Raw genomic sequence first — 24,157 nt, 5'->3', positions numbered from 1 at the left:
TTACTAAATATTAGATGTTGAACTAGTTATAGTAATTGCAATTTTATTACCAAACTCATATGTGTTTGATACATTTTTATTTTCTATATATGCACTATACTTCAAGTTCCATTTTTATTATGTAATAAAGTAACTAACTAATAAATATCTAATAGGACTAGAAAATAAAGGCAAGTAATTTCTAATATGCTAAGTTTATTAGGTATAGATTTCATATAAGCTCCACTACTTAGCCACTAAAGCATTTTAGATTGACTTGTCCAAATATTGACCATTTAGCTTCTCTTTCTTTGAGAATGAATATAGACCATTTAACTTTAGATTTAGACTTTTAAGGGTGGAAAACCCTTTGTATATATCTCTATATATAGATATATATTATATGCTATTCTATTTAAAAATATTTCATTAATTCCTACAAGTAACATAACTTTCTATTCTTGCATTTGGAATTATTAACAAATTGTAAAGACTTTTATGACATTAATTCTCACACCATGCCTTATATTAATTTAATCTCAAGAAAGTACAAGTATCGCGTTTGTCTAGTTAGAAAAATGTAAAATCATACTCTTAATGAGAGAACCAAAAATGTCATTCCACGTTAATGGGATTCTCGTCCTTGAATCTCAACATGTTACTTCGATAATGTTCAATTCATGCTCGATGTGGTTAATAGAAAAGATTCGTCCTTGAATGTTGTTCAAGTCGTACCTAAGTTATGGAAGAGGTGTGGATCCTATGGCCACCTAAGACTACAAAATTTAAAATGAAATTAAACTTTGTGGTTTGTTCGACAAGATCATTCACTATAAAACTAAAATCTCTCTAGTGATGTCGACAAGAACAGAAAGAAGTACATGACTATCAAGGAACTAGCCTTGTCATTGAAGGAATCAAAATGAGGCTCGAGCAAGTGAAATAAATGCAACTTCAACATGTACCCAAAGTGTTACAACAGAATAAAGATGAAGAGAAACTAGGTGACAAACAAAAGGAGTTCACGTAAAAGTTAAAAAGGCAATCTAAAAATGAATAAAAAGGGCAGCCCGGTGCACTAAAGCTACCGACCGCTATGCGCGGTGTCCGGTGAAGGGCCCCACCACAAGGGTGTATTGTACGCAGCCTTACCTTGTATTTCTGCCAGAGGCTGTTTCCAAGGCTTGAACCCGTAACCTCCTGGGCACATAGCAACAACTTTACCAGTCACTCCAAGGCTCCCCTTCCAATTTGAAAATGAATTGACTAAAAAGGCTCAATTGCACATTAGTATGTCCGCAAATATTAGAGCTTACCGGATACCAATTTCAGCCTCAAGCAAAGATTTGAAATTCATAAATTCAATGGTGAATTGATGAGTTCCAGTCCATATTTCTTGAGAGTTTTTGAGGTACATTTATTTTTTTTTGATAAGGTAAGATTTGTATTGATTCCAACAAAACCATATCGATTATAGTTACAAGCTACATCTAGGCTTGGTAAGCAAAAAGAAAATAAAATAACATTCTATAGGGACTCTGCGTCCCTGTATTTGTAATGAACATTCCGAAACACCAAAAATGTAAGAGTTGAATACAATTATGCTTTATTGTCTGGATGGAGTTGCTTTTGTTTTCAAAACCTCTTGAGTTCCTATCTTTCCAGATAGTCCACCAAATGCATCCTAGAATTATTTTCGAGATCCTTTGGGCTTTAGATCCTACTCTCCTGCTCCAGCTATTTAGCACATCCAGTGTATTGGTGGGCATTGCCCAACTCAATCCAACTTAGCTAGAAAGATGACCCACAACTAAGAGGTCACCCTACCATGCAAAAAAAGATGGCTATTTGTTTTTGCATAATCTCCACATAGAAGGCAAATAGAGCATAAGTGTATTCCCCTTCGTTGCAGCCTGTCTTATGTGAAACAAGCTTTCTTTACCACCAACCATGCAAAGCACACTACTTTGTATAGTATGTTTGCCTTCCATTGTTGTCTCCAGGGCCATTATATTTGTGTGTTGCTGCAATTTCTCCAATGATATGCTGACCTTACTGAATAAACTCTTGTTTTGTGTCCCAATCGACTTAATCTATCGTGATCCAATGACACTCCATTGAATTGGTTGAGACTATTGAAAAATTCAATGAATCTGTCCAATTCCCAATCATTCAAATATTTTTTGAAAGTGAGGTTCCATCCTTGATTATTCCATACCTCACTAACTTTTGCCCTTTGTTGCTGGTTTAGCGTGTAAACTTCAGGACTGCAACTGCTTTAAAGGGGCATTGCCTAACCAATTATTTTCCCAAAAAGAGATTTTTTTCTCATTCTCTATCTTATAGTTGATGTTGATGCTGAAAATGTTCCACTGATGGTCTTCCACACACTAACCCCATACATAGTGCTTACAACTTTGGTTTTCCAGGCATCTTCTTCTCCATATTTTTCCTTAATCACTTTCATCCACAGTGCTTGATCTTCATTTGTGTGTATCTCCAGAGCTATTTCATAAGGAGGCTTTGGTTTTGCTTTCTTAAGTTCCTTATGCGCAACCCTCTTGGTTTCTTGCTGATTGTTAATATTTTCCATTTGACTAGATGTATACCCTTTTCTCTTTGTTGTCTTGCCATAAGAAGTTGTTTCTCAATGTGTCCAGCCTTTTAGCCTTTTTTCAACCTGTGCTGATATAGGAAAGAGTGACATCATGTAAGTGGGGAGTGCATCTAGAACACTACTAATGAGTACAAGTCTGCCACCTAAAGATAGGTACTGACTCTTCCATCTAGTGAGGTTTTCCTCACAATTTTCAAGCACTCCATTTCAGATGTCAATAGATCAATAATATGCCCCCAAGGTCATACCAAGATATGTTGTGGGCAGTGTGCCTACTTCTCCTAGTATATCCACACAAAGCTGAAAGTTTTGAGGTTCATTAACTGGAAACATGACTCTTCCTCCTCTAGTTTACATGTAACCCAGAAACCCCTTCAAAGAAAGTTAAAATAGCCCTCAAAATCTTCATCCGCTCAGCCTCTACATTGCAAAGGATAATTGCATCGTCTGCGTATAACAAATGGGTGTTTCAAGATTGTCCCCTTGTTTGTTACTCACTTTAAAACCCCTGAGCCAATTGTTCCGATGAGCTGTGAGCAATGTTGTTTAGACCCTCCATGACAATTAGGAAAAGGAAAGGTGAGAGGGGATCACCTTGCTGTAATCCCCTACTTGAAGTGAAAAAGCCTTCAGGTGCACCATTGATCAGAACTGAAAATCGAATCCATTTCACCAATTTATTGCCAAAATCCATTCTCTTCAGCATGTTAAGCAGAAAATTCCAGTTCACATGATCAAAAGCTTTTTCTATGTCTAACTTACATAGAATATCAGCTTTACCACGTTTCATTCTAGAGCCCAAACATTCATTAGCAATCAGTGCAACATCCATGATTTGCCTACCCTTGATGAAAGCCACCTGATGTGAGTCCACCAGTTTGTGCATTACTGTCTTCAACTAACCTTTCTGTGAGAAGCTTGGATATGATTTTATATACACTTCCATCAAACTAATAGGTCTGTAATCTCTCAGCTCCTTTGCATTACTTCTTTTGGGGATCAATGCTATGTATGTGGCATAGAAGTTTTTTTCAAAGAACTCCTGATTGTGGAAATGGTGGATTGCCAACATCATATCTCCTTTGACTATGTCCTAGCAGTGAATGTAGAAACCCATATTAAAACCATCTGGCTCCGGAGCTTTGTCCACAGAACAAATCTTTATACACTCAAATACCTCTTGTTCTTCAAAGACTCGCTGTATCTTGTCCTAGTCCTTTTCTTGATCAGATATCATATGGCCTGCAATTTGATTGAATTCTGGTCCCTAATTTTCTGATTCTGAGTAAAGTTGCACATAAAACTTGATTATTTCTACTTTGATAACCCTTGGCTCTTTTGTTTCAACTACTCCCGCTACTAGATGATCAATGTCGTTGTACTTTTTATGGGCATTTGCTGATCTCTAGAAAAACTGTGTTTTTGTCCCCTTATTTCAACCATTGTACTCTTGACCTTGACCTTTGTCTCTAGTGTATTTCCTCCCTTGTGGCCAGCTCTTCAAACTTAGTGTTCAAGTCGGCTTTAAATGCAGTTTCAGCACTATCTAGACTGCTTATCTGTTGTATCTTGTCTAGGGCTGAATCTGGTTATGAATGTTAAGTTTTTCCATCCTTAGATTGCCATTAGTAACCAAATTCCATTCCTTGAGCTTAGACTTCAAAGCCTTCTGTTTCATTGCTAGTACAAAGTCAAGTTTGCCTACCACTATGAAAGAGTCCCACCATATCTTCACCTGATCTTTGAAGCCATCTACTCTCAACCACCAATTTTCAAACTTGAAGTAGGATTTTGAGTTGCTCTAATTCCCACATTTCAAAGATAGAGGCCAGTGATATGAGATAACCTTAGGGAGAATTGATTGGTTTATGCTTGTAAATTCCTCATCCCAATGAGGGGTGAAGAGGAATCTATCTATCCTTGAAAAAGAATCTTGAGTGCCACCTCTAGCCTAAGTGAAGGTTCCACCATTTAGAGAAGGATCCACCAATTCTGAATCTTCAATGAACTTTGAGAAATCTTCCATACTTCTGGACAAGGTGGTTGCGTTCTTTTTTTTCAGAAATGAACCTAGTTGTGTTGAAGTCTCCGCAAGTCACTCATAAATCTTCGCAAAGACCCTTGACTCCACTAATCTCTTCCTACAATTCTAATCTTTCTCTTCTGAAATTTGGCCCGTAGACACCAGTCAAACACCACTTGAAATTCTGATTTACTGCCTTGAAACTACAAGACAGAGAGAGTAACCCCCCCCCCCCCCCCCCCCCCCCACACACAAATATGAGTTCCCCCTCCCATATTTTACTATCCCACATGATTAAGATTCCACCTCTAGTACCATTTGCTTGTAGATTCTCATATTTGACCCACCTGTTAGCCCAGATTTCTTTAACGTACGTAGCTATATCTCCCTCCAACTTTCGTTTCTTGTCGACAATAGATGTCAGCTCCCCATTCATGGATCAAACTCTTTAAGATAGTTCTCTTCCCCCATCATTGATACCCTTCACTTTCCATGAGATGATATTCAACTTCATGATCCACCTTCAATCGCCAATCTCCTTTTGGGTCTGCTTCCATTGCTCTTGAACTTCATATCAAAAACTAAACCTTTAAGTTCTTGAATACCTTTCCACCTGGTAGTTCCACAGCTTTTTGGAACTTGAGGGGAATTTTTGTTCGATCTTAGCATGTCAATTTTTTAGAATAATTCTTGAGTCTCTTTCACAATCTCTATAATTTACCTCAAACTGTTTACAAATTCTACTGATGTTTTTGAACATTCCAGGAATGTGCATCTTCTATCAGAAGAGGAGCTTCTTCACATATCTCTATAGGTTGCATGTTAGAAATTGGTAAAGAGGTGAATTGTTGGGCTAAATCTTCATCTGCGCTATCAATCTCTCTCACCAAATCTCATGTTTCCATTTCAAACGCGTCGCTGCTTCTCCTTTTCTCTTGTTTTTTTACTATCACTGCTTGCATGGAATTCCCCAGAATTTGACAGATTTGAGCCTCAGTTAACATTGGGTCATATTGTGGTGGATTAGGCTTGATACCAATAGTTTTTGTGATCTGAATTAGGTCAAGGCCCAATTTTCCTTTGGGCCCAGATTTCCTCTTTCACAAGGAGTGGAGAGTTTAATAGCTGGCAAAATCCTCACATTCCTATCACGTGCAGATTTTTTAAAATTGTTGGCTTCAACCGAGGAGCCCACGTGCCCATATACCTCCTCTTTTGCAGATATGTCAGTGGATAAAAGGGTTTGACCGTGGTTATTATCCAAAGGGTTTAACGATTGTTCTCCGGCCATCTTCCTCTTTTTCACAGTCGTCGGGATCTCACACCAAATGGGCATATTGAAGATGTAGCCATCGCTTTCCATTTCAATATCCCTGGGTACTGCTTTCCCGTCACCCTTGACTTTGATTTGTGCCCAGCACAGATGATTTTTTAGTATTGTTTCTTCCTACGTTTCAATCCATCCACCACATGCATCTCCTATCTGTCGGAAAATGGGCTGTGACTAGAGGCTCAGAGGTAATCCATATATGCCAATCCATACCCAGGTTCTTGATTCCTCTTCCGGCCAACATCCTACAGTTGGAGTCCACCATTCCAAACTCAGAATGGACCTCTTCCACCTCCAATTCTCCTTTCAAGATATGTTCTGTTTCCTTCCTAGTGGGAAGTTCGAAGAGGAATTGAGAGTCATTCATTACATACACGTTGGTTCCATGTGTTGTGTTCCATACACTACTCACCCACCTTCTTACATGGTTAAGAGTTGGGATTTCATGGCTTGCTGACATGAATTTACCCACGATGCATTTGCCAAGTACATCGTCTTCTTATGAAACCTCTGACACTCCAGCAACTTTGATTCTTGAGTTGGATATTTGAGGTGTCGCTCCTTTTATTGCTGCCGATGACTATTTAATGCTTCTGATAGACTCTACAAAGGACTTTTGATGATGATGATGATGATTGAATGTAGATGGACTCTTTCTGGTTGGGGTCGCAATAAATTTTTCGATCTTCTGAGCTATTGCTGCCCAACCAGCATTTAATGCAATTTCTGGAGATATAATTACCGATCTATTCCCCCCTTGTACTACAATAAAGCTTATGTACCTACCGTGTTCATTGTATTTAAGGTCTCGTGTTCAGCAAAAATGTCTCTTGTTTTCCATCTCTTTTTTGACATTCTCTGCTCCTTTGATGCATCATTAAATACATGAACTAACCATTTCGTAATTTTAAGGCTTAAAGATACTTTTCTCATCAAATTTCTGCAGCGCTTAGTCCATTCAAACCAAGTCTCAGACTTCGATGCGGTTTTAGAAATTTCAAACGATTTAAAACCAGCATGGTAGTAAATCCTATCTTCCCCCATGAGAACTAAAAGCAATAAAAGAAAGAAAAAGGATAAGAGATAGCAGAGTGTGTTACCTAAGGAGGAAAAGAAAGAAAGGGCTATTTCCGGCGTAGAAGACTACAGGACAGGCGTTGCTCTCTCCCCTAGGAAGTAGGAAAGAGAGGATTCTCGGAAAACGTGCCTGGGAGCATTCTTCCTAACAGTTGTTTCAAAACTTTTGATATGGATTTTTTTGGGGGAGTGAAGATGTGGGGAACAATTTAGAGCATATATCAAAGATGAAGATTAAATGAGAGCTTAGATGGAAGGATGAAAGCAAGGGCAAAATATTTAGAGCAAGAGTACTGAAGATAATAGTGTGATTTTTCAGACAAGCAGAATGAGATGCTTACAAGTGTATCAATCTGAGTGATGATATTCGCATAGTGCAATGCAAGACCAGCAGATCCCAACCCCTGGTGGTTGTTTTTCATAGGTCTCTCTCCATCTGCAAGGATCAGCAACACTATGGTAATCACGATACCACAAACTTTCCAATCTAGTCACTAAACCATGTGCAGTCTAGTCAAGATTACAAACAACTTTACTCAAGTGCAAAATCAAAAACAGAAGATTAAGATGATTATGATCCTACGAAAGAAGTTCACAAGAGACTCCCATGAGTTACTGTTCCCCCAAATGAATCCAAACATGCCATTTCAAAAGGGACCAATGGAACAGCTAATTAGTTGTAAAATCAGAGTAACTGTAATATCATAGACAAGTATTGAGCAATAAGCATAATCTACAAACTCCATTTCTGTTATTAAAATAACTAGTAGCAGATTACTCAAAAATTCATCCAAGATCAAGGAATCTCCCGACCACTAGGCATGCTTCAACAGCAGGAAACCATTTATTTTCAACAGACAACTTCATGGGTAACAACTAGTAACAGATACCTTTCCACCAAGCATGCCAAGTCAAATCTATGAATGATAAAATCAAATTGTGGCAAGACACAGGTTCTTTTAAGAAAACATATAAGAAGCACAGAACTCAGAAATCAGTCTTTCAAGAATGTCTTTCTTTGGCCAAGTCTGGACATGGAAGGAAGCTGTCTGAGAGCCGAAGCTGGGAAAGAACCTAGGATTCAGAATGTTTTGAACATAGACAGAAGAAGACGACTTCCTGAATACATGTTTGGTAGGGAAAGCTGCAAGATGGGTAGACAACTAAATATAAGAGAAGAATATTATTGAATTGTTGTAACTACATTATTACATTGAGGCTCTATTTATAGACACTACATTCTAATCCTTTTCCTAACAGGACACTACATTATAATCCTTTTCCAAGTAGGATTCTATATGCTATTCTTGTTCCTACTCATTTTGTAACATCCCCTCAAGCTGGTGCATAGAAGGCATATATACCAAGCTTGTTATGGATGTAATTAATGCGAGGATCAGTGAAGATATCTGGAAGAAAACTGATAAAGACCGCTCTAGACGTCTGGAAGGCCACAATTGAAAATGAACAATCTGAAAAAGTGATTCGAAAAGTAGTATACATCGCCGGAAAGTCGATCTATCGCTAGAAAATTGCCGAAAACTGGTATCTCAAATTCAAGAGATGAGTAGATCTTGAACCAAAAAGTCACCGAGGAACTGGCCGGAACATGCTCACGCACCGGATTATTAGATTTGATAGATGAAAACTGGTCATAATTTGAGAAAAAAATTATAATGGGTAGAGTTGAAATGATGGCACAACCCTACTGAGAAAAAGAATTATATGGGTAGGGTCGAAATGACAGCCCGACCATACTTAGAAATAGAATTATATGGGTAGGGTCAAAATGTCGATACGACCCTACTGAAAAAGAGGAATTATATGGGTAGGGTCGGAATGACGACACGACTCTACTGAAAAAGAGGAATTATATGGGTAGGGTCGGAATGACGACACAACCATACTGAAAAAGAGAAATTATATGGGTAGGGTTGGAATGATGGCATGACCCTATGCAAATCAGATCTGAGGAGTCACTATAAAGATACAAAGAACTACGCAAATCAAATCTGAGGAGTCATCGAAAAGATGCACAATGCTATGCAACTCAAATATAAGAAAGTAGTCCGAAAAGATGCATAGTACTACGCAAATTAAATATGAGAAAGTAGTGTCTGGATAAATGGATGATGATATGCAAATCTGATATGAGAAAATAGTCACCAGAAAGATCCACGGTTACCCAACTTTGCTAACATAATCATTGGCTAGACGGGCGGCATATATGGATTATAGCCGCCCACTGACAGCAGAAGCTATTTGATTGTCTACCGAGATCGTCGAGGCTCTAATACCATGTGAGAAATATAAAAGAAGCATATCATTGAATTGTTATAACTACATTATTACAGTGAGGCTCTATTTATACACTACATTCCAATCTTTTTCCTAACAGGACACTACATTATAATCCTTTTCCAAGTAGGATTCTATATGCTATTCTTGTTCCTACTCATATTCTAACAGCATGGAGCATGGACGATGGGCTGAAGGTGCCATAGCTAAGGGATGCGACGTTTCTCTTCAGATTTGCATCTGAAATGGGAACATTGAGCGTTCTTAAGGAGGGGCAAAGATGGTGAAGTAGAGTTTCTGATACTGGACAGGTGGTCGGAAGGCGTGGGTTGTGTCGAAGGTAGGGCCAGGGATGGGATAGTGGCAATTAACATTGTTGGAGTCCCAATACACTTATGGTCTGTTTGGAGAGGTAGGAGATCTATTTTGAGTGATATGTCAAGAGTCAAGATCTTAGTGCAAAAAGGAGGGAAACACAATTTGTATGTCGGATGGGGGGATGTGTTTTGGGATCTGGATGTTTCTCAAATTTTGCCCGAACGTGGTTGATGCTAATCGGGAGGAGTTTTTTGGTTTTGGGGAGGCAGGGCCCAGGGGGAGGGGAGGGGAGGAGAGGATGGTGTGGGATAGGAGAAAGCTATCCTATAGAGAGGGGGATGGAGAGGAGGAAACCTCAAGCTCAGGTGGGGTCTGTAATGAAGTTTTCAGAGGCCCAAGGCCACAGGACTAGTCCAGCATGCTTGCCGGCGCCGGCATGTATGGTTTTCAAACCTGTGGATACTGTCATTCCTCTAAAGGAAAATGCCTTTGCTTTAGCACTCTGTGAAAGCGAAAGAAGATTATGTAAATGGGTAGGGAAAAGGTGTTTATGTTTTCTGAATTCTTAGGAGTGTCCTTCGAAGGGAAAGAGAATAGATCCAACAACTATTAAATGATCCTAACAGAGATGCTAATGAGGCACGAAAGGTAGATAGAAGGAGTGGAAGGGAGGTAAGGGGAAGGAAAGCGGGGAAGCCCAAGAATAAAGGGGTAAAATTTGACGTATGAAAAAAGATTTAGAAGTAGAAAAGGGGGTAAATGAAGAAGGCTGGAAGGGTGGACGGGGGAAGGAAAAATTGTCCATGGATGTCAACATCCTATCTTAGAATGCGTACGATGAATGATCCGAATAAAAGGGTTATCCTCAAGGCAGGATTTAGGGTATGAGGGCATACATAGTGTGCTTTGAAGAAACAAAAAGTCATAAAAGAGGCAATGGTGAGAATTGACTAGAGCAAGAGACCGATGAAAGAAAATTGGAGGTATGGAGCTAAGGAAAGGCAAGTGCACGATAGCAATGCGAATTAGAAACAAGGGGAGCAGATAAAAACAGGTTTTTTTTGGTTGGATGTGTGGGTGTTGGGGGGGATAAAAGACAAGGTTTGGGGAGGAGATGGGACACCTTAATGGCCGAGCAAAAGATCCAGTGGTTGTTTGGGAGATTTCAATATTATTGGGTTGGTTGTTTGGGAGATTTCAATATTATTGGGTTCCGAAGTGAGGATGGGATATTGGGTGGTTTTTAAGGCAACAGAGGAAGAATTTGGTGGATGCAACAAAAATAAAAGGTCACTTATTCTATATCTTTTTTTTTTCGATAAGGAGTGTTGTCACCATTTTACAATGGAACTAGATATTCTTGAGGAGACAGGAATGACGTGTTGTAGACCTATCATCACTCATATGCACTCAAATGTTAACCTTCTACCAAGACAGTGGTACTCCCATGGTGATCCTACAAGTATGGTCATCCTACAAGTATAGGTGTCTGCTTGGTAAGTTGAACTACCTCACTGTGACTCGACCTGGCGCTATCTTTCATGTGAGTGTTGCAAGTCAGTGTATGGACTCTCCATGTGAAAGTCATGGGGAATTCTTTAACATACAAAATTAGCTCCAGGCGAAGAACTATTTTTTGAGGATCGAGGCCATGAGCAAATTGTTGGACACCAATGCTAATTGGGTAGGATTACCTTCTAATAGACTGGACTGTCTATGTCTGGATATTGTATTCTGGTCAAAGGTAGTTTGGTGTCTTGGAAAAGCAAGAAATAGAATGTGATCGCTAGATTTAGTGCACAAGCAGAACATCAAGAAATAGTTGTGGCAGCCTGCGAACTAATTTGGATCAAACAGTTGCTTAGAGAACTAAAGTCTAGAGAAATCAGTCTGATGGAACTTGTGTGTGATAATAAAAATGCACTTCATATTACATCAAATCCGACATCCGATGAGAGGAGTAAACACATCGAGATCGATTATCATTTCATCAAAGAAGAGATACTCTCAGAAGACATCGATACAAAGTTCGTGAAATCAAATGATCAACTTGCAGATATATTCACCAAGTATTTCGATCTCTCAGATTAGTTACATTTGTAACAAGCTTGAAACATAGAACTTGTATGCACCAGCTTGAGAGGGAGTGTTAGAGAATATTGTAAATAATACTGTGTATCAATTAGGATCAGACACAATACTATTTCCTCTTTTAATACATGTACATTCACTATTTAAACTCGGTAGCTTGAGGGAATAATCAAGCAGCATTTTCTCTCAACCTCTCTTTCTTTCTCACGTAGTAGAATTACTATACAAACATAATATGTCATCTCATGGTTGAGAAGGGAGACGAGGGGGGATGACAGTTTGTAGTCATATAGTAAGGACTGAAGTGGATTTCCCACATCTTTCTATTTGGCTACCGAAGGCATATAGTAAAATGTATTTCTTTGTGTGGTCGTCTTCTAGAGAAGCAATATTAACTGCTAGGAATCTAAGGAAGAGGAGAACATACAATGTCAGCCAATGCTATATGGGTAGATGTTCAACGGGGTGTGGTCTACCTATTATTACATTGTCTAGTAGCTACATGCTTGTGGTCGGAGATTCAGAATTGGCTCAATATACAACGGTCATGCAGAGAATAGTTAAAAAAAGGCTATGTATAGAAGGAGTAGAAGATCAAAGTATGGGATATAGCTCAACTAGCTCATACATGAATACTGTGACGGGAGAGGAATATAAGAGCTGTTTGAAGGGGCAGAGAATGATTCTGTATTTGGGAGGATAGCCTCATGTCTATAGTTTTTTTTTAAAAATTTTGGGCACCCATGTGGCCCTTGGTTGTAAAGCTGAATGGGTGATACTTGTAGAGAACCATTTCTTGACCTAGGTTTCTATACTTATTGGTATACTACTTGTATATGGTGATTCCCTGACATTAACAAAATAATTTAACTTACTAAAAAAATAAAATTATGGAGAAGTTTTGTCATGCTTTTAACAATTTAACATAATAATCCGAAAAAAATCTCTGAAGATACAGACAAAATACTTGAATACAAGCATTAGTTAAGAAAGTAACAGAAACATCAAAATAAGAGCGATCACTCCTCCAACCAGCCCCAACATGAAAGTAAAAAGCACCATAAGAGAAGTTGAATTGAAGGTCAAATGCATTACCAGCACAGCCAAATGCAGCATGGATCTCCAAATGAAGGAAATGCACGATGTCCACAAGCTTCTCTATCACCTTCAGTCACGAGTAAAACAATTTGTATAATATTCAAAGAAATTTGATTAATATATCTAGAACACTCTAGCCATCTCATGCTAAGAATATGTATCATTAACGGGTCCATTAAGAAATGGTAATCAAATTACCATTATTTAAATTCAAGAATTAAAGAGATCATAAATCAACACTGACTTGCTACCTCTTCCAAAATCTTGGACCAGAGGGATTTCTTTTTCAAACTTTTGACATGTTTCCTTTGACTTTTCAACTCTGCCCTTAAAATTGCAAGGCTATCTCCTACACAAATGAAAAGAAAAAGAACAAGATGAATAAACACACAAGATCAGCGCGGAGAAAAGATTAACAGATGCTAGTTTCTATAAAACCGAACATCATTCTTGATCTAACCCATAAATTAACCAGCCATAATCAAAATATGTTTTTAATCATTTTCTCAGGTAGTTATCAACAACAACAACAACAATATACCCAGTGTATTCCCACATAGTGGGGTCTGGGGAGGGTAGAGTGTACGCAGACCATACCACTACCTCAGGTGAAGTAGAGAGGCTATTTCCGGCAGACCCCCGACTTAGAACCGATAACAGTATAACAAACACAAAAGATAAGTGCAAAATAAACTAACACCACTGGCAACATGACAATACTACAACCACAAGATAAAAAATAAGAACTATCTAATCGAAATCATAGGCATCAAATAGCACCACGAATAAAAAACTACAGACACAAAAGAACGCTCCCTTATTATTACCGACACACTCCCACCCCCTAACCCTCTACCCTAATCCGCGTCCTTCACACCTTCTTATCAAGGGTCATGTCCTCCGTAAGTTATAACTACTCCATATCATGCCTAATCACCTCCCTCCAATTTTTCTTCGGTCTACCTCTACCCCGCCTAAAACCATCCATAGCTAGTGTCTCACACCTCCGCACTGGAGCATCCGAGCCCCTCCTCATCACGTGCCCGAACCAATGTAACCTCACTTCTCGCATTTTATCCTCCACCGAAGCAACTCCTACCTTCTCCTGGATAATCTCATTCCTCACCCTATCTTTCCTGGTACGTCCACACATCCATCGCAACATTCGTATCTCCGCCACCTTCAACTTTTGGATGTGAGAGTTCTTAACTGGCCAACATTCCGCTCCATACAACATAGCCGGCCAGACTGCCACTCTGTAGAACTTACCTTTAAGCTTCGGGGGCACCTTCTTATCACATAAGACTCCCGAAGCGAGCCTCCATTCGAACCACCCCGCCCTAATACGATGCGTAACATCCGCGTCAATCTCGTCATTTCCCTGAATCATAGACCTCAGATACTTGAAACTCTCCCTCTTCTGAATGACCTGCGAGTCCAGCTTCACCACTGTTCCATCCTCCTGCGACACCTTACTAAACTTACACTCTAAGTACTCCGTCTTGGTTCTGCTCAACCAAAATCCTGTAGACACAAGCGTCTGTCTCCAAATCTCCAACTTATCATTAACTCCTCGAGTCTCGTCAATCAGTACAACATCATCCGCAAATAACATACACCAAGGCACCTTCCCTTGAATATGTCGCGTCAAAACATCCATCACCAAGGCAAATAAAAACGGGCTAAGAGTTGATCCCTGGTGCAACCCTATTAGAACTGGAAAGTGCTCTGAATCCCCACCTACCGTCCTCACACGAGTCTTCACCCCATCAAACATGTCCTGGATCGGCCTAATGTACGCCATGGGCACCCCTCGAGCCTTCAAGCACCTCCACAAAATCTCCCTCAGAACTCTATCATATACCTTCTCTAGATCAATAAACACCATGTGCAAGTCTTCTTCCTCTCCCGAAACTGCTCCACTAATCTCCTAACAAGGTGAATGGCCTCAGTGGTCGAGTGACCTGGCATGAAACCGAACTGATTCCGAGATATTCACGATCCTTCTCAGCCTCAACTCTACCACCCTTTCCCAAACCTTCATACCTTCATAGTATGACTCAACAACTTAAGGCCTCTATAGTTGTTGCAATTCTGAATGACTCTCTTGTTCTTATATAAAGGAACAAGCAATAATGAAATACGCTCTCGTCCTAGTAACCGTACTTATATCACCTAGACAAAACAGTTCCTAACTATTAAATGGGCGGTCAAAAAAGGAAAAGATTTTGAAAGTGAGTGAGCTGCAAAAACTACTCTCAACTCATGAAGTTTATGTAAACCCTAAAACCATATCAGTTTATTGTAAAAAGAACTCAAAAAAGGGATAGAAAACTATGGTTCACCAAACTAGAAAGTATACAGAATAAGGAGTATGTTAAACATCTACAACCGAAGACTTCAGAAGAATGAATTGATCAGCTGTGTTGCTCGGACTATTCAAAAATGCCGCCGACGCGTGTCAAATCTTCCAAAAGTAGTGCATTTTTGGAGGTTCCGACACGGGTGAGACAACATTTTGGAGAGTCCAATCAACATAGTGGATCAGTATGAACTCCCTCCTGGTTGAGCTTTCCATGCTCGTAACCACCTAAACTTATGCTCTATCATTGAACAGAAAACAACAAATTAACCAGTTATCGCAACTTCTAAAAACTCGCTGCCTAACTACCACCTATAGTCCATTCTACACCATTCCTTATTGCCAAAGGAAAACTTGAAAATGTTCACTAAGGCCTCTTTTGTGTAGCAACCCGAATAATTTTGTAATACTCATAAACCTTGAAGCGCGACTCAAAATGTGCTGAGCGATTCACCTAGCTTAATGAGTGCTTCAGTGTCATCATTAAGGTTCTAAGGCATACTTTTCCCGGCCAATGAGCCTCTTCTAAAGAGGCGCCACTAAACAATTGATATTTCACTTTATATTAATTTTTTTCAATTTCTTTGTACATATATTTGACAATCAACAACATACCCAGTGTAGTGTAGGGTCTGGGGAATATATTTGACATCCATACTTGTAATTATAGTCTTAGGCTAAACATATATATTTGTATTCTTTCTCCATTTGTGCCTTTTTTAAATTAAAGTTCACATTTTTTTTGCACTTGAAACCCCAGCAAACCTTGAAGCTTTTTTGCGTTTTTTGCTTTGATAACACTGACTTGGAGGTCTTATAAGAGACCCATGGATAAGAATAATACAGTGGAAAAGTATATAAATATTTACAAGTGTATGAAAATAGCATAAGGGCCTAAGAGTGTTGAAGTTGGGAAATGGAACAAGGTTCCACTCTCAGATAGGCTCGTGCTAGAAGAACCATGACAAGGCTTGGGAGGGAGATTGAGGCGGGCCGCAATGTAGTTATGGTCCATTTGGCCAAACTTCGAAAATCAACTTATTTTAAAAAAGTATTTTTCAAAAAAGTATTTTTGGTGAGAAGCAATTTGTGTTTGGCCAATAAATCCAAAAAACCACTTTTGCGCAGCAATTAGTGTTTGGCCAAGCTTTTTAAAAGTGTTTTTAAGTTTATTTTTCTCAAGTGTTTTTCATAAGTTCTTTTCAGGAGAAGCTACATTTTTTAGCTTATGGAAAACTATTTTTTCCACTCCCCAAAAGCACTTATTTTCTTTCAAAAGTTTGGTCAAACACTTCATTTTTAAATAATAAACACTTTCTAAGAAAATAAGCACTTTTGGAGAGAAATAAGCTTGGCCAAACAGGTTATTACACTCTAGCAAAAGAAAAATTGGGATAGGATTCTATAGGATCCCCCAAATCGGATGTGAAAGTTTCCTTTCATCTGGCTCAAGTGCACACCAAATAAGGAAAAGAGTTCTCGTTTTCAAAGTCTAGAAAATCCCTAAATAAAAGGGTCTACTTCTTACTCAAGTTCCTATGGGATATTTTAGAGATAGGTTCTATAGGAACTGGACGGTCCTATTTGGTCAAATACCTAGCAACAAACTCATGTGTTCCTTTCATTACGGTATTTTTGAAAAAGTTCTAGGATAACAAGCATAAAGGTTTCTTCTTGATAAGATCGATATTGATGATAGTGACAATCTTGATGCTAGTGGAGAAGCTTGGCCGAGAGTCCAAACAAGTTTCACGTGATAAATGTGTGCAGGAAAAGGCCTAATAGCCAAAGGAAAAGACACGGTGATGGGCTCACGCCCGAGTCTCACTGAGAGGCCCGGCCTTTATATATACCACCGATCGTGAATGTTTTTTTGTAATTTCAATATTTGGCTACGTGTTAGGAGAGCAAGAGGGGCGAGGCTCGTCCAAGGCTTTACTTGGGATATTCAAAGTGAGATTGTTACCATATTTTATACTAACTAAAGTAGATTAACACTAATGTAATCCAATCATTCAAGAACTCAAAAAGGAAATTGTTTAAATTTTTACTACCAAAATATAATTTCTACCGCTTGGAACTTATTTATTGAATATAGTAAGTGTTTAAATACTATTTATAAGTGTCAAAAGTGGTAGGATAAATGTATTAAATGAAACCCTTAGGTTGACACTAATGTTGGTTATTGGGGAAGACAATGAGTAGTGACCTTGTCTATTTAAATACATGTTGTTGGGTTATAAGTGACTCCAATAGACAATTGAATGTCAAGGATGGATTTAAAAAGGTGACTAAGCACCTTGAATAGCATTTTGGGTTTGGTAGTCAAAGTTTAAGCCCTAAATGAGTTATGTTGAGTTTAAATGAACTCTTGATACAAATTGGATATCATTGTGTAGGTATTGAACCATTGGCAGCATTGCGACGTTGAAATTGAATTTGGTAAGAGTATTGAGGTATGTAGACACTGTGTATGTTGTTGTATTGAGGTATGCAGAGATTTATTACCTCTTTGAACTTTTTCTCCAAAATGAGTTCGAATGATTTAAATATTGATTTTAAAAGTGAATCTTAGCTTTTGGGGACGAGCGGATTGGGATTGAAGCATTACTTTTAATTACTAAGGGCTCGTTTGGTACAAGGGATAAGGGATAACTAATCGAGAATAATTTTGGGATGAACTTATCCCATGTTTGGTTGGATAACTCATCCCGGGATTGTAGTGTTAATTTTTATCCCACCTTGAGAGTTGGATAACTAATCCCTGGATAACTTGTGTCCCAACAAAAGAACCCTCAAATGTTTCAATGCCATTTTGGTTTATGTTTTGTGATACCTCATACATTTATACTTTTTAAAAACCAAATAGTTTGAAATAGCACTTTGTTTGAATCTTTGAGTTTAAAGTTGCCCGTTTCTTAAAAAGAGGGTTCTTTGAGTTTATTTCTCCTTTGACATCCCCAGACCTCACTTGTGGGACCACTTTTGGTATGTTGATATTTCGCATGTGATAAATGATTTGTCATGTTGTGCGAAATGTTTTACATGTATATCGCCAAATGTTTTGGATACACCATTAGCGTCACGATTTGATGCAATAGACTTTTGAGGCTACTAAGGCCATGCGATCTATTTTAAGATAAAAATTTATCAAGATTACTTGTGACAACCAAGAGTGCTATTTAGACGGTTCTATTCATTATCAAGAAACTACATGTGCTAATTTAGGAACATATACCAAAGCTAAGGCGGAGGTGTAAGGGTTAAAGTCCTCCCAAGTGTAGGCAAATTTAATACCATCAGTATGGCACTATACGATAAGATACCTAAGCAACTAGGATGATAATACTTGCCGCTATGGTATACACTTAGTGTTATAGAATATATATCGACTTAATATAGTATTCTCTTTAGATGTATAAACTTGAATATACATGATTTGAAGCTTATAAGCTAATGTTGACTTAATGTGTTCCATTTGACTTTTCATTTAAATGTCGTATTTATGAATTGATATAAATGTTTTACGCTTTATACCGATGTTCATTCATTGCACATCCTTTGTTAAAATACTTGATCTACTTCTTGGAGAAACGGTCTATGATACATACTATACATGTGTAGCTTAGGCTTGTCAGCCACTATCCCCTTATTTATTTCAGAAACTAACGTGGCTCAAAACAAACTGCTTGTTTAGAACTTCTTCACTTCCATAGTGACTCTGGTGAGGCTCTACTTATCTTTTCCTTTTTAATAACTGTGGTGTCTAGGCCAACTTGTGCGCACCTCGACTAATTCCACGAGATACCTACCACCTCCCACCACCAACAGGTACCAGGTAACTCTATCCATCAAGGCTAGTACAAATGGGAAGAAATCACCTAGCGTTTTTGTCTCCGCTGGAAATTCAACCTGAGACCTCATGGTGCTCAACTTACGTCATTGACCACTATGTTACACCCGTGGGTGTAGGCTCCACTTTACTTTCGTGGAGATTACTTAGAATTATTCTTTTGAGTCACCGATATCTCATTTAGCAAGTTCATTCCTTGTCATAGAGGTTGCATAAACAGATGGTTGTATTTACGGTTACCATATGGCATGCATGAGTGTAATATCATCACTTTAATATTATCACCTTTATCTATTTACATTTCTGTCTACATAAAGGGTTTTAAATCTGAAGTTGATGCTTCATGCATGAATTTCAAAATTGTTGTGTTTATGGATTCAAACGCATATAATTGGGTCACATCATATAGGATTGGTTCGCCCTGTGCAGGAAGAGTGTTGGGTACCAGTCACGTGAATTTTGGGGCGTGACATTTTAACTTCTTAACCAAGTGAATTTGAAGTCATTTCTGAGTAGGGTGCAACCAATTTGCCATGCACAACATCAAGGCAAGACGACGAGGCATAAAAGTAAGAAAAGTTGCCATTTGTACTTGTCCTAAATAATTTTTTGACTAGTCCACAAGAAAATTCGACTTGTTCCCCTGGCCTTATGCAAATATGCAATATCAAACGCAAATAAGTCTGCCAATAATTAACATTTAAATTAAAGTATCTCGGTAGCCAATTCTTGGAGACTTAGAGATAAGACCTTCTTGCAGGAGTCCTCAGTCATGGACCTGAAGTCAATAAACATACAATATAAGGCTCCAAATTTGCAAATTGACCAACATACAGTTATTTATCTTTATCTTGCCTGGCAGCTTGTCTTATTTATTCATTTATTTTGAGAAGATCGCGGTTTGTCTTATTTTGAAATGATTCTCTCTCAAGTAGATTTACTTAAATCTATACAAATTACAGTACAATAGTTGATGAATGAAAGAAAGTGTGAGATTTGCTTTTGATTCTTTATGAGATATGCCTCTACTTTAAAGGGAAATTATGGGAGAGAGTATTCAAACGACTTATAAATTCAAGTCCAGAGTTGCTTCCCATTTCCTCCTAAATTTCCCCTTTCTTCCCATGATCTTCAAGATTTCCCCAACTGAACACTTACTAAAAATTGTTCCAATAATCAGTGAAATCCATAAAGACAAATGCTTTGATGATCTGTCAAGGCATCACAACATGAAAAAATTGCCATGCTCGTAAACCATAATAATATGATGAACACATTGCAAGTTCAAATTTCATCTATGGAAAATTTGAGCTCCAGGCTGCTTTAAAGAATCACAAACAGAAAATAACGGTTATTATGGAATACCTCTCTGAGTAGCATTTGAAGTATCCTCTTCTTGAGCTTTACGCCGATAATCTTGTTCAAATCTGTCCAATGCATGGAATTCATGGTACAGTTCCTGCAAAAAGCAGACCGATTCTCCTTACTAGAGCCTGAGCCAGATAACCTGTTAGGAAAAAGCAGAATGCAAGTTGTTGTACTCAATTACAGAAAGTGAACTAATAAGCAAATTTCGGCTTTTCTTTCTGACAACCACAAAGCTCTTAGTGTGGTTAGTGTTAGTATCGGTATTGGCTTGCCTGCTATATAGAAGCCATACTAATCAATCTCCCACAAGTACGGCTTTTAAAAAGGTTTGTCAAATTTTAGACTTGAATTCTTACCAAATACACAAATGCAAACACAAGATATTTCCAAGGGATCTTTTCTTTATCGGCACCCAAAAGTGCAATTCTCGCTATAAAGATTTCACTTTGTAAACAACTAAATGGAAAGTTCACTGCTCCAGTGAGCCAATTCATCGTAGATCTCATTCTAGATTTCTAGTAAAACAAATACAAGATCAAAATATGGTGATGATTAGTTTAATTATCTAGTTGTTTATCTACATGTTACTCTCTGTTTCAATTTATGTGGCACAATTTGACTAGACGTAGAGTTTAAGAAAGACAAGATAATTTTGGAACTTGCGGTCTTAAACATGCCATGAAGCTATAAAAACATGCCATGAAGCTATAAAAGCATGCCAATAAGGATAAGATTGGAAGTTTGAAGTTAAATTTTACCCAAATATAAAAAGGTGTCATTATTTTTAATGGACTAATAAGGAAATAATGCCACTTAAAATGAAATAAAGGGAATAACTACTTGACTATTGTATAAAAGTGAAACTAGTAAGGCCAAATTGTGTGGTCGCATCCATTTTGACCCAACCCTGAAACAAAATCCAGGAGAAACTTTAACATACTTTCATCAGGCTATTCATTGTGATGCCTTCTTTTTCTTTTCTTTTTTAAACATCCATTATTGACCCCAAAAAAATCCACAAGAATCTATTAACATAGTTCCGTCAAGCACATGGAGTATGCTGATGCGAACTTGAAGGTAAGAGAACTTTAATACTGTTGCTGGAGTATTATGAAATGCTTTATCAGCAGTCAGGGAAATATTTTAGAATCCTACGATGCTGTAACAAGTTTGCCATCATTATCCCCTGATATGGAGAATGCCATAGAAGGTGAGAATACAGGGAGATCTTTTGGATTGGGGTAAAAGAAATAGAAAAGTTAAAAAGTTCTTGAGTCTTCCCTAGTAACAGGGGAAAGAGTTTTTCACCAGGTAACTCACGAACTTCAAACTAGTCTCATGGAATGTTAAGGGTCTTAATGGGAGGTATAAAGAAATTTGGTGAAGAGTTTGGCTTTGGAGTGGAGGCAGATATAATCTATATACAATCTATCTCCAAGAAACCAAACCGGAGGGAGAGATAAAGTAGATGATAAGTCAAGTATGGGGAGGCAGATGGGTGAGACATGCTCAACTTGAAGCCAGCGGTACTAGGGGCAGAATTGTTTTTATATGGGACAGCAGAACGTGGAAAGGGGAGGTGCTAGAAGTCGGTGCTTACACTATCACATGTAAGTTTGAAGCAATTTTGCAAGAGTTCTCATGTCACATAACAGGGGTGTATGCCCCAAATTGTGGTTTTGAAAGAAGGCTGATATGGGTTGAAATCAGTGCTACTAGGGGTCTAATGGAGGGAGCATGGGCTGCATGTGGAGATTTTAACACATGCAGGTACCCCACCGAAAAAAGAAATTGCAGAAGAAGGTCCAAATTCATGATGGAATTCTCAAACCTTATAGTAGACTTGAAGTTGATTGATCTTAATATGGAGTGGGGTAGTTTCACATGGTTCAAAGGGGATAATCATCTGGCAGCTTCTAGGATTGATAGAATCCTTATTTCAGAGGAATGGGATGACAAATTCAGCAATATCAAATAGATTCTACTACAGAGAATGGTTTCAGATCATAATCCTATAGCTTTGCAGTGTGGAGTATGGACATATAACAAGTCCTACTTCAAAGTGTAGAAGTGGTGGCTAAGGACAGAAGGTTTCAGTGACAAGAGTAAGAAGTTGGTGGAACTCTTTTCAAACTTCAGGAAAACCTGACTATAGGCTGGCTTGCAAATTCAATGCTCCTAAATCAAAGTTGAAAGAGTGGGGTAAAAGCTATCAAGGGAACCTTAGAGCTCAGAAAAGAAGTCTGCTGGCGCAACTAGCAGAATGGGAAAACATTCTGGTAAACAGACCTCTGAGTGATGAGGAAAAAGTAAGGAAGGCAGATTTGTTTATGGAGTACAAGAGATATCCTCGAGGCAAAGATCAAGAACACAGTGGCTAAAAGAAGGAGACATAAATACCAAGTATTTCCACAAAATAGCTAATGCCCACAAGAGATATAACAACATAGATCAATTGATGATCCAAGGGGAAGTTACTGAAGACCAGACAAAAAACCTAGGGGAAATAATCAACTTCTATCAGAAATCATACACAGAATCAAAGAGTTGGAGACCGGTCTACAATTTTGCTAACTGCCCTAGCATCTCAAAGCAGGCGAAATTGTTTTATCTGCAATCAAATTTTGAAGAACAAGAGGTTCTCCAATGCCTGAAGAGGTGTGCAAAAGACAAGGCCCCTGGGCCTAATGGTTTCACCGTGGATTTCATTTTAAATTGTTGGGATATAATGAAGCATAGACATAATGGAAGCCTTCAAGAATTTCCATGATCGTGAGATTTTCGAGAAGAGTTATAAGTCCACCTTCATAGCTCTTATACCAAAGAAAAAAGGAGCTAAAGAACTGAGAGACTTCAGACCCATCAGCCTAATAGGAAGTGTCTACAAACTATTTTCAAAGGTGTGCTGACTAAGAGATTAAAAAAGGTGATAGAGAAGCTGATAGACTCTCAACAAATGGCATTCATCAAGGGGAGACAAATAATGGATACAGTTTTGGTGGCAAATGAAGCGGTGGACTCTAGAATCAAACAGAACAAACCTGGCATTTTGTGTAAGCTAGACATAAAAAAAGGCGTATCATCATGATTCCTTCTGGATATCCTTCAGAGGATGGGTTTTGGAAGTAAATGGATAAACTAGATTAGGCGGTATATCTCAACAGTGTGTTTTTCAGTCCTTATTAATGGATCCCCAACAGGTTCTTTTAAAGCTCAGAGAGGACTAAGACAAGGTAACCCCCTATCCCCTTTCCTATTTATTTTGGCAACGGAGGGTCTGAACAATATGGTGAAAAATGCTAAGCGGATAGGCTGGATTAGTGGTTTTGAAATGGATAGAAGCGCAAACAACAACATGGAAATAACATACCATTGGTACGCTGATGACACATTGATTTTTTGTTATGCCAATGCTGACCAATTAAAGTATCTAAGGGTGATTTTAGTACTATTTGAAAGCGTGTCGGACTTCACATTAACCGGAGGAAGAGTTCTATATACACTATAAATAATGTTACTGATATGGAGTTCCTTCTGGGAGAAGTGGGAGTTTTGCCTACTGTTTATTTAGGCATGCCTTTAGCGGCAAAATCAAAGTCCCAAGGAAATTTGGAAATTTGGAAATTTGGAATGATGTTATAGAAAGGTCTGAGAAGAAACTATCTCGATGAGTCTCAATACTTGTCACTGGGAGGAAAAGTCACACTCATCAACTCAGTGTTAGATGCCCTACCTTCCTACAT

At 38.4% G+C, this 24,157-nt stretch overlaps 1 protein-coding gene across 4 annotated transcripts in view; it reads right to left on the bottom strand.

Moving 5' to 3' along the window:
• Window positions 1-24,157, bottom strand: part of LOC107867827 (protein PSK SIMULATOR 1) — a 46,983-nt gene that overhangs the window by 8,788 nt on the left and 14,038 nt on the right. For all 4 annotated transcript variants that reach the window (XM_016714271.2, XM_016714270.2, XM_047411883.1 and 1 more), the window contains exons 6-9: window positions 20,412-20,505; window positions 13,083-13,180; window positions 12,829-12,898; window positions 7,368-7,462 (exon numbers count right to left, since the gene is read on the bottom strand). In XM_016714271.2, the coding sequence (XP_016569757.1) occupies window positions 7,368-7,462; window positions 12,829-12,898; window positions 13,083-13,180; window positions 20,412-20,505 (357 nt within the window). The remainder of the gene's footprint in view (window positions 1-7,367; window positions 7,463-12,828; window positions 12,899-13,082; window positions 13,181-20,411; window positions 20,506-24,157) is intronic.

This window comes from Capsicum annuum, chromosome 4, assembly GCF_002878395.1.
Source record: "Capsicum annuum cultivar UCD-10X-F1 chromosome 4, UCD10Xv1.1, whole genome shotgun sequence".
Lineage (NCBI taxonomy): Eukaryota > Viridiplantae > Streptophyta > Magnoliopsida > Solanales > Solanaceae > Capsicum > Capsicum annuum.
This window is presented reverse-complemented; position numbering and strand designations above follow the sequence as displayed.